This window comes from Palaemon carinicauda, chromosome 37 (genome assembly GCF_036898095.1).
Source record: "Palaemon carinicauda isolate YSFRI2023 chromosome 37, ASM3689809v2, whole genome shotgun sequence".
Classification (NCBI taxonomy): domain Eukaryota; kingdom Metazoa; phylum Arthropoda; class Malacostraca; order Decapoda; family Palaemonidae; genus Palaemon; species Palaemon carinicauda.
The window spans coordinates 9,314,836-9,327,335 of record NC_090761.1 but is presented as its reverse complement, the minus strand read 5'-3'; the positions used below and the strand labels follow the sequence as shown (position 1 = coordinate 9,327,335).

Genomic DNA, 12,500 nt, shown 5'->3' with positions numbered 1-12,500 from the left:
CTTAACAACAGTTTACAACTTACAGTGACTTCAGTCCAGTTGCTTATATATGGTGATCCACCTCTCAGCGTCAGACGATCTAGTCCTGCAACAATTCACTATGTAATAAACACTTATGGTTTTACTTCGTAAAGAAATGTTATAACATTTAAATAAAGCAAAAAGAAAATTTAATGAAAATTTCAAAGTATAAATCCCGAACTAACGTGTTTTGAAACTAATCTGTAATTTAGAAACTTAACATATTTATTAGAGGAGCAAAAGAAGAAAACGAACAAGAATTATCATCAGTATTGCTGGTATTAGTAATAGTGTCATACTATAATATTATTATTGATATAATTATCACTATTATTCAAACTTTAAAAGTCATAATCTTTATAGATCTTTTACTACTATTGCTAAGCTGGCCTCCATATCTTGGTGTTCAGCACAGGTATAAGAAAAGAGTAAAACTACACAAAAGTGAAAATAGAAAAAATTATTTAAAGGAAAACCACCTGCATTAACGAAAGCACTGATAGAAATAATATATTAAGAATTTCACCTCTTATCAAAAACTTGACTTGCCATTGACAAACATTGCAAGAGCTGTTCGTTTAGCATTCTCTTGCATCTTTTTCCAAAACTTTGCATCAAGAAGTCAACATTAGTAGTCAAGTGTGTTTAATTATCTTCACAAATATATAGCATATAAAATGTGTATGCACTAGTATATATATATATATATATATATATATATATATATATATACTGTATATATATATATATAAATATATATATATATATATATATATATATATATATATATATATATATATATATATTTATACACTAGCCAAACAACAAACCTAATTGGAAAAGCAGAATACTACAAGTCTAAGAGCTCCAAAAGCGAAAGTAGACCAGTGAGGAAAGGAAATAAACGAATAACAAATAAGCTATATGTAAGTAATAAATAAAAATAAAAATAATTTAAGATCAGTAACAACATTAAAGTTAATCAATCATGTATAAACTACGATACGAGACTTATGTCAATCTATTTAAACAGAAAAAGAATTTATAATAAGTTTAAACTTTGGAAGTTTCACCGATTCATGTAAACACATAATATATATATATATATATATATATATATATATATATATATATATATATATATATATATATATGTATATATATATATATATATATATATATATATATATATATAATGTATATGTATAAATATATATATACAAATGCATATATATATATATATATATATATATATGTATATATATATATATATATATATATATACGTATATATATAAATATATTTATATATATATACATTATATATATAAATATATATATTTATATATATATACATTATATATATAATGTATATATATATAAATACATATATATATATATATATATATATATATATATATATATATGTGTGTGTGTGTGTGTGTATGTGTGTCTGTGTGTGTGAGTATGCTATCTAAAGCTTGCCAGATGGACACCGCTGTCAGAGAACAGTTTACCTAAACCACGTGAACATGACGCCAGCCAATAATTTAAGCAAAGAAAACACACAGGGGTGAATCTCTTGATACCATATCATTGATCAATTGACCCATAGAATAGGGATGGGTGTCAATATGAGGGTGAAAATTTTTATCGAATGATCCTTTTACACCGAACCGCCACTTATTCTGCCCTATGGGAATTATATTAACTGTGAATTATTGCATAATAAGTAGCTTTCAAGCACTGAGGTGTGATGCGGGCTCTTCTATGGAAGGAATTTCGACTAAATCCTTGAAAAATTTAAGATTTGAGTTCAAGAGGATTTCAACCCAGAATAATGGTATTTACCATAAAAAATATTATATTCCTTAATGTTTCGTTCATTGCCAACTTTTGTATTATTTTGTGTACGCCCTTCTCACTCTTAAAATTCCGTTTAATTTTGTGAAATATCACCCCATTATATTTTTCAATTAGATTCTTTTAACATTTTGCCATCTATCATTTTGCAGCTAATATACAGTACTGTAGGTAGTAAGTTGGCCAAGGCACCAGCCACCCGTTGCGATACTACCACTAGAGAGTTATTGGATCCTTTGACTGGCCAGACAGTACTACATTGGATCCCTCTCTCTGGTTACGTCTCATTTTGTCTTTGTCTACACATACACCGAACAGTTTGGCCCATTCTTTCCACATTCTCCTCTTTCCACACACACCTGACAACACTGAGAATACCAAACAATTCTTCTTTGCACAAGGGGTTAACTACTGCACTGTAATTGCTCAGTGGCTACTGTCCTCTTGGTAAGGGTAGAAGAGACTCTTTAGCTATGGTAAATAGCTCTTGTAGAAGGACACTCCAAAATCAAACCGCTCTAACGCTCTTCTCTAGTCTTGGTTAGTGTCATAGACCGTGCATAACCTCTGTACCATGATCTTCCACTATTCTCTCTGCTTCCATTTTTCCCTCACTGGGGTATTTACCCTTTTAGAGCCCTTGGGCTTATAGCATCCTGATTTTCCAACTGGGATTGTAACTTCGCTAGTAATGATAACAACAATACTAGATCGTAAAATTACATGTTGGTACTATCACCAACATTCATATACTGTAGATGTTTATGAATACAGCGATTTAATGCGAAATATGTTCAGAACTTTGTCATTAGAATTGGACATTAGGATAAATAAAAGATAAATCAAATAATAATGATTAAAACAATTTCACAAACAGGGGCTTTTATAAGAAATATTCTCAGTTTATTACATTTTTTCGGCAATTGATTTAATTCATCCGACACAATAAAAATCTATCAATAGCATCGGTAATCAAATGTGATTCTCTTTCCTGTAAAAGTAACTATACTCAATTTTTGTTAATAAGGCGCATTTGCACTCGCTTGCAGCGGTGTCCTTTTAGCCTGGAAAGTTTCCTGCTATCTGATTGGTTAGAATTATCTTGTCCAACCAATCAGCGAACAGGAAACTTTTCCGAGCTAAAAGGGCACCCCTTCGAGTCAGTGCAAATCTGCCTGAGTAAAAAGAATTTACTATAGATTATTCATTACTTTAAAACATTTTGCACTTCAATATAATGTTATTAAGTACCAATTTTCAAAAGAAGAGGAATCTGCCATCCAAACTTTATTAGAATCTGAGAGGATGGCTACGTCGTGAAATTAATTATAATTCTAAAAGGCTGAGATAGTGACTGTTTTGTTATTCATCTTTATAGCTTTTGGATGCTACAGAGAGGAAACGGCTTAATGCTGTATTCATTTTTATATATATGTATGTATGTATATATATATTTATATATATATATATATAAATATATATATATATGTATATATATATATACATATATATATATATATATATATATATATATATATATGTATATATATACATATATATATATATATGTATGTATATATATATATTAGAGATATATACGTTACATATAGATATAGACATATATAGGAATATATATATATATATATATATATATATATATATATATATATATATTTATATATTAGAGATATATACGTTACATATAGATATAGACATATATAGGAATATATATATATATATATATATATATATATATATATATATATATATAAATATATATATTTATATATAAAGTACGTATAGATGTAGACATACATACACACACACACTATATATATATATATATATATATATATATATATATATATATACATTATATATACAGATATATATATATATATATATATATATATATATATATATATATATATATATATATATATATATATATATATATATATTGAGAGAGAGAGAGAGAGAGAGAGAGAGAGAGAGAGAGAGAGAGAGAGAGAGAGAGAGAGAGAGAGAGAGAGAGAGAGAGAGAGAGAGAGAGAGAGAGAATCATAACCATTTTACTATACCATGATCTGTAACTCACTTTCATCTTCCAGACATTGAGCCTCTGGATTGACGTTGGTTGGAGCTGTGTCATTGGAGTTGACCATGGCCACAATGGCCATGAAGATATTCACGCGCACCATGTACAGGTTCACGAATCCCAGGAGAGTTAGCCCGCCAATGGCAACTCGTGTTGGCAGCCATGCTATGGCAAAAGAAAATGTAAAATGAAATGTTACTAGTGTTTATTTATTGCACTTTAAATTGGTTCTTGGTTGATGTAAAGGAATTCTAATATGTTTCTCTTAAGTGGCATGAAGGCATTCAGTTCAAAACAGTTATTTTCCTAAGCAATCAACCACTAGATTCTTTCTAGTGAGGCAGATTTCCACCGACCCGCAAGGGTGCCCTTTTAGCACGGAAAAGTTTCCTGATCGCTGATTGGTTGGGCGAGATAATTTTAACCAATCAGAAAGCAGGAAATTTTTCCGAGCTAAAAGGGCACCGTTCCGAATCGGTGCAAATGCACCTCATTAAAAAAATTGAGTTTAGTTGATTTAAGGACGTTTCTAAAAAACTCTTCTAAGGTTTTATATTCGCTGCAAAGATTCTGGGCGTAATAAACCCCACCCCCTGATGACGTCATAGCCAATCACGTTACCTTTCATGTTAGCAGCGGTCACAATACATCCCCTTACAAATTTCAAACTATACTAATTAATATGTTGTGACTGCTTTTAATGCGGGAGACAACTTGATTGGTCATGACGTAATTAGGGGGTGGGATTTATTTCCCAAGGAATATCTGTGGCGACTATAGCCATAGTCAAGTAAAGAAAAAGATAAACACGTATAGAGATAAATGGCTATGAAAAAATTTGGCGATTCAATATACAGAGAAGCAATCAATCATCAAATATAGAAATCAAAATTTTCTTCTATTACTATTGCCACAGACACACATTATTCAACAAGGAAAAAGGGAAAAGTGGGAAGGTGGGAAAAATACTATAAATGGCTCCAAGAGTTTCATATGCTTTTAGGGGAAAAATTTGATTTTCTAGCTGAAAATATTTGCAAGTCCCTTATCGTATAATTAGGCGATATTTTATTCAAACAATGGGATATTTCTCATTTAGATAAGCAATGATTCCCTTCAATTTTCTCCCCGTTATTGTTTTGAGGTATTCGATCATTAAGATTTTTTTCCCCGTTATTCCATTTTTTTTTTTTTGTACTTTTCATAATCAGTCACTCTTGTCTCACTATCAATATCTTTCATGAATACCTACGATGTATCTCTTCATGCACATATGCATATTCGAGAGTACGTGATACAGGTTTGCGAATATGAAAGTTGGCACAACGGTGAAATTAAAATAATTTTGTCTTTTTTTTTCGAATAGGTGGCTCGAATGACTACTGGTTTTCAGTGTCTGAAGTATTCAGAGGTGAAGTTGCGGGCCCCTCACCTGTCCCTTTCTGGAGAAGGTTAATCATAACAAATGACTTTGATGTAATTTAAAAAATGGCACATGCCAGTGACGGGGCCTTTCGTTGACCACATGCAAGTAGTAATACCCAAATTATAGTTGGGTGCATTTATAGGCCTATATCGACTTTGGTCCCAGAAACCGACAATTTAGTACTGTACCCATCGGCCACAACTTCCGCCGGGTAAAAAGCATTGAAGTACCGCAACCTATCATTATTATTATTATTATTATTATTATTATTATTATTATTATTATTATTATTATTATTATTATCCAAAAAACGACTAAAAAGCTATTCACTCACACACACAAAAAAAAAATCCAGACTAAAACAGAGCCAATGAAAGACAGGTAATATATTAATCATCATATAAAGGAACAAATATAAATCTTATCCTTTTCCCATGAGAAAATATTAACTCTTTGCTAACGACTTCAAAGGAGGACTTACCGCATGCCGTGGTCAGGGCTTTATCTAAGTAGTTTTCTTCTATTTCTTTTATCTGCAACAAGAGAAGGCTTCGTCAGTGTCTCTGGCAGAGGATGCAAACTGGATTCTTCTTTTTTATTCTGTATATCTGATGCAGAATCATTCTACTGATCTACAAAATCATTCTTTAGATCCAATGCAGAATTATCCTATAGATCTAAAAGGGGATTAGTCTATAGTTCTGATACAGAATTATCCTACAGATCTGATACAAAATTATCCTATAGATGTGATACAGAATTTTTTTTATAGATCTGATAGAAAATTATCCTACATATCTGATACAAAATTATTCTATAAATCTGATAAAAAAAAATTATTCTATAGACGTTACACAAAATTAATCTATATATCTTATAGAAAATTATTTATTGGTCTTATAAAAAATTATTTTATAGGTCTTACACATAATTATTTTGTAGGTCTTACACATAATTATTTTATAGTTCTTACACATAATTATTTTATAGGTCTTACACAGAATTATTTTATAGTTCTTACACAAAATTATTCTATAGATTTTATACAAAATCTGGTTAAATAGAGCTGAAGTATAAGAGCAGTAATCTGAAGAAAAAAAAAGTCTGATTATTGAGATAAAGAACATCAAGGAAAACAAAATTAAATTGGCAAAGAATATCCGTATGTAAAAGGCAAAATAAATTTAATTATTTGCGTCATCTTCGATTGCATAAGAAGCGTAGGAAATATTTAAGAAAAGGCGATAACCATAAAATGAAGTTCAAAAATATAATTAGAAAAATGCTTCCTTGAATAAGAGTGATATGAAAAACGATAAAGAAAAGTAAGCTACAAATACGCTGATATACTGTACAGCAACAGCGTATAGGCAGAGCACACTGCAGGCAATAGTATTATCATTATCATTATTATTAATTGCTAAGCTACAACCCTAGTTGGGAAAGCAGGATGCTATGAGCCCAGGGGCTCCAGCAGGGAAAATAGCCCAGTGAGGAAAGGAAACAAGGAAAAAGTAAATATTTTAAGAATATTAAAATGAATATCTCCCATGTAAACTATAAAAACTAACAAAACAAGAGGAAGAGAAATTAGGCAGAATTGTGTGCCCGAGTGTACCCTCAAGCAAGAGAGCTCTAACCCAAGATAGTGGAAGACCGTGGTACAGAGGCTATTACACTACCCAAGACTAGAGAACAATGGTTTGATTTTGGAGTGTCCTTCTTCTAGAAGAGCTGCTTACCATAGCTAAAGAGTCTCTTCTACCCTTACCAAGAGGAAAGTAGCCACTGAACAATTACAGTGCAGTAGTCAACTCCTTTGGTGAAGAAGAATTGTTTGGTAATCTCAGTGTTGTCAGGTGTATGAGGACAGAGGAGAATCTGTAAAGAATAGGCCAGAATATTCGGTGTATGTGTAGGCAAAGGGAGATTGAACCGTAACCAGAGAGAAGGATTCAATGTAGTATTGTCTGGCCAGTCAAAGAACCCCACAACTCTCTAGCGGTAGTATCTCAACGGGCGGCTGGTGCCCTGGCCAATCTTCTACCTATGAAATGAATAGTAATGAGAACGTCGTCAACATTACTGTTAATGATATCAAGGAAAGCATTGGACAGAAACGTATTCGTAAAGGCACGAAAAAAAAAACTATTAAAAACGATGAATAAAAAGAGAAGGGAGAAGCTTGAAGAATTGTTTAAACTCGAATTTACGCCGTAGTAAAGCGAAAATTAACGCCATTGAAATACACTGTTAAAAATTTGCCGAAAGAAAAAACGGTAAAGGCCTGGCAACATTTATTCCAGAGTTTTTACCGTTTTAGAAACGGATATTTTGACATAAAGGAGCGATATTACGGTCACCAACCTGTAAAAGATATAAAAAAAAAATTTCCGATTAAAATTGCGTTTTTTTTAAGTGTATCTATTAAAAACAATATAAAACTATTTCTTTACCTTCAAACTCATTATAAAAAGATTTGTATATTGAAAAATTAAATAAAATGAGCATTATACTAAACACTGAACATGAAGGCGAGAAAAAATATAAATTAAAATCATTGGAGTAAATAGAGATAGAAAGTTGATCCCTGGAATGAAAAAAAAAAAAAAAGGCCAGGTGATTCCATTAACACGGTTTTCCGAAAGTTTTTAAAGCAACTGGACAGAGAAAACATGAATTACAAAGAAAACTAATATATGCCATAAAGAAAATCATGAGATTGAAAGATAAATTTTTTGGGGGAAAAAAACAAGAGACAATTATGAATTTCATCAAGGATTTTGAAATACGGATTTAAGAAACAAAAGAGGTAAACACAGGCGGAGATGTCAATTAAAAACAGTGCTTAAATTTTTTTTAAGATAAAGAGCAAAATAAGTGAATATCACAATGAACTATAGAAGAAAACCAATTATACAAGCTGTTCAAGAGGTCAAAATCAGTTAAAGCACCAAGATACAGAAGGGAAATTAAACTAATGTGGATTGTAATAAAAATGAAAGCAACGCAAGAAGCAAATAAGCAAAAGAGTTACCTTTAAGGGAGAACAATGACATCGAGAGGCGATAACAATAAGCTGACAAAAAAAGAAAAAAAAAAAGAAAAAAAAATGTAAAACTGAAATACTCAGTCCTTCTTCCTCCATTTCGTCAAGCATTCACCAATGTCTATCAAAACGTGGCTTTCCATTGAAGGTCCCCCCCACACCTACATCCTTGAATAGATAGGCTACACCACCTCCTCACAGCTCCCTTGGTAATGGTAATAGACTATATATTCTTACAAAGAAGAGAAATACAGCAAGATCAGCTAAAAGATTAAAGGTATATAGATCATAAAAGGCAAACAATTTTAGAAAAGAACACCACTAACAGCAAGGGTTCTCTGTAGAGAACGTTACCAGCAGAAACCACGGACACCGAATAAGACACGAGATTAGCATCGTTAAAAAAGGGTGCTGTGTCATTTTCTTTTTGATTCACCAAAGCTGGGAAGCTCGCTAAAAAGTCAAATAAATTACGCTTGAAATTATTTGGACAAAATGTTTAAAACTACCCAAGTCCTTCCATAGTTTTTATTATTAATGTTTTATCAACTCGAATCTAGACAAGAATCTGTTTCATTCTAATTTCTTTACATTTTTTTGGTAAAAATGCTTGGGTAGAATAACTGTAAAAAGAGAGCTTCATCAGAAAAAAATAGCTATCTAACAGTATCATGTATAAACAAACAGTAGAAGGTGGCTGTTAACTAAAATTATTAACGTCTATAACTCGTTGCTTTTCACACTACATTATGAAAAATGGACACGAAGATGAACTTTCGTTTTATAATCACAAACATGAAACCTTTTTTCCCGAATGAAAATGAAAGATGACACGAAAATAAACGCAGGTTTTGACCACACTAAATTCAACCTAATTCCTTGACATCCTGTCAGCTGAGCGCTCCTCACGAGAGCATGCGGTCTCTTCGTGTTAATAATGTTGCTACAGAAATGTAGAAAACTTACTTGGATGAAGCCTCATGACAGCCATATTTCCATTTCATAGAAGGTCCTTTATGGATGATTATGTTGTATACCTTTAATTTTAATGAATATATCTATGTGCAGTACTAGCTTTCGGGATATACCAATCAAGACCAAAAGAAAATATATCCTATATCAAATTCATGCTAAGCGTAAAAAGCAAAATATACACGAATAAAGCAAATGAGAAATTGAATGGAGAGTAACCTAGAATGAAGCTCTGTGCTTATTTATATATAAAGGATACAATGTCAGGGAAAAACCACATCTTTGAATACCATCCAAATGCGTTATTATATATATATCTATATCTATCTATCTATATATATATATATATATATATATATATATATATATGTATATATATATATATATATGCATATATTTATGTGTGTAGGTAGGTATATATATATATATATATATATATATATATATATATATACTGTATATATATATATATATATATATATATATATGTGTGTGTGTGTGTGTGTATATATAATAGGTACAATTCTGTAATATATTTGTTCCATAAAAGGTTTATCAGGAAAATTTTGAATATTTCGCGAAGGGGTAAATATCCAACAATGTTGAAAGACATGTACATTCAAGAAGTAGATTTCAGGCTCCTACTCAAAAAATTCAAAGCAATTTAAGAAATTGTTCGGTACTGCAACAAGTGATTTCCCTTCCAATCAGTAAATATGTTTAAAGGTTTAAAGGTCGCTCAGAATGGCAGAGTCAAGGGACAGTGACATTCCTCTACCAAGCAGGACAATACCCTAGAGACTAACCATTTATACATATGATCAGCACCTAACCCCCCTCTCCAACCAAGCAAGAACCAAGGAGGGCCAGGCAATAGCTGCTAATGACTCAGCAGATAGACCTATACGCTCCCCCAAACCCCCATCCTTAGCTCACAAGGATGGTGAGGTTGCAGCGGCCAAAGAAACAAACGAGTTTGAGCGGGACTCGAACCCCATTCTGGCGTTCACAAGTCAGGGACGTTACCGCATCGACCACTGCAACCCTTGTTAATATATAGACTATATAGATATCAGAGTAGAAGCACACTCAAAATAGCCAATCATCAATAAAAATATATATTTGAAGAAAATGATATGAAAAATAAGAAAAATTATAACAAAACGCACCTTTGGCCTAAATTTTCTCAAACTTTATAATGGCTATTCTTCATAAATTATGAAGCATCCATTACTCTCATACGATATTTATTTTATTTTATTTTTTTTACAGGTGTTAAAAACCTACACATGATCAGGCCAAACATTTAGGATTCATCAGTGAATAGAAATATAGTGAGAAAATATTTGCTTTTTCCCAATGAAAAACCTTCACCATTAATGTGTATCATTTAACCATGTATAACTTCATACCTTACCACAGAGGCAACATTTTAGTTACTTGATCATGAGAGGAAAAAGTTGAAAGCAACCAATCTTGATTATTATTATTATTATTATTATTATTATTATTATTATTAGTAGTAGTAGTAGTAGTAGTAGTAGTAGTAGTAGTAGTATTAACTAAGCTACAACCCTAGTTGTAAAAGCAGTATGCTATAAGCCCAAGGGCTCCAACAGGGAAAAATAGCCCAGTGAGGAAAGGAAATAAGGAAATAAATAAACTGTATGAGAAGCAATGAACAATTAAAATAAGATATTTTAAAACAGTAACAATATTAAAAGAGATCTTGCATATATAAACTATAAAAAGACTTATGTCAGCCTGTTCAACATAAAAACATTTGCTGTAAATTTGAACTTTTGAAGTTCTACCGATTCAACCACCCGATTAGGATCATCATTGAGTAGGAACTTCATGATGCAATGGACTATAAACAAAACTTACTGGTAGAGCAGGAGGAGATTGGGAATTCACAATAGGAGATGATTGGGAATTTGCTCCAGAAGGTGACTGGGAATTCGCCACTTGATTTGCCTGGGAATTCGCTACAGCAGACGCCTGGGAATTCACAATAGGTGATTGGGAATTCACAATAGGTGACTGGGAATTCACAATAGGTGACTGGGAGTTGACAATAGGTGATTGGGAATTCCCAAGGGGTGACTGAGAATTCGCAACCGGTGTTGATATTCTACTATCAATCATATTCTTGGTTTCCAGAGGGTCCATAGCGAGAAGACAGTAGATTACATGCAGCAGATGAAGCAAAAGCAGACGTGTTCCCCTGTGAGTCCTGAAACATAATAGAGAAAATGCGATCAGTAAACATGAGAAGGTAAAACATAAAGCTATAATTAGATATGACGTTTCTTTATTTGGCGGGTTCCACAATCATGACAACCGTTAATGTTATATTCTCTTCCTTGCGTGGAGTTAAAGAAATCACTTGAGGTAAGGTTAAGATGAGGCTGTCACTATAGTAAGGGTTTGACACATTTTGTAAAAAGAAAAAAAAAATGCGAGAAATAAAGTTTGAAAATTGACAATGTACAAACCTCGAAAACTTTCATTTTTCAAGATATCTTAAATCGATTTTTGTATTTTAAAGCTTATTTTATCTACTTTACATCCTATATATAATGTTATTCACGTAATTTTAATCTAAAGTCACGGTTAAGGATACTAGAAAGCATTTGATAAAAACTTTCAGAGCATCTTATCATAGCAAACTTTGCTACAAAAATTCTAGTTTTTGTAGATTTACATATTGTTAAGTAGAGACAAAAATCAAATTATATTGGAAATGGGTGACAAAATAATTCATCCCATTAAATCAGGGTCACAAATGTGTTATAAAGATCTTGCACAAATTCTAAATAGAGCAGTAAATATTTGTAAAATAACTTTCTTTACTTTTCTCAAGCAAATGACACACCTTAAAATACCTTTACCCCTACTTACTGAAATATCAAAATCGTCCTCAGAGTAATGCGTTCTTGAATGTTTAAACCCTCAGTAATTATACCAAGCAGTAATGAGCAACGAAGACTACAAACTGCATACACAATTTATAAACATTACATATTCCAAACTTCTGGTGCTGTGCATATTATGATATTCATTTAACAT

General features: G+C 31.7%; 1 protein-coding gene across 1 annotated transcript in view; it reads right to left on the bottom strand.

The window, feature by feature from the left end:
• LOC137629448 (putative inorganic phosphate cotransporter) overlaps positions 1-12,500 on the bottom strand; it is a 29,264-nt gene that overhangs the window by 13,354 nt on the left and 3,410 nt on the right. Inside the window, exons 2-5 of the mRNA XM_068360754.1 lie at positions 11,316-11,664; positions 5,889-5,940; positions 3,982-4,146; positions 24-85 (exon numbers count right to left, since the gene is read on the bottom strand). Of these exons, the coding sequence (XP_068216855.1) occupies positions 24-85; positions 3,982-4,146; positions 5,889-5,940; positions 11,316-11,600 (564 nt within the window). The 5' untranslated portion in view covers positions 11,601-11,664. The remainder of the gene's footprint in view (positions 1-23; positions 86-3,981; positions 4,147-5,888; positions 5,941-11,315; positions 11,665-12,500) is intronic.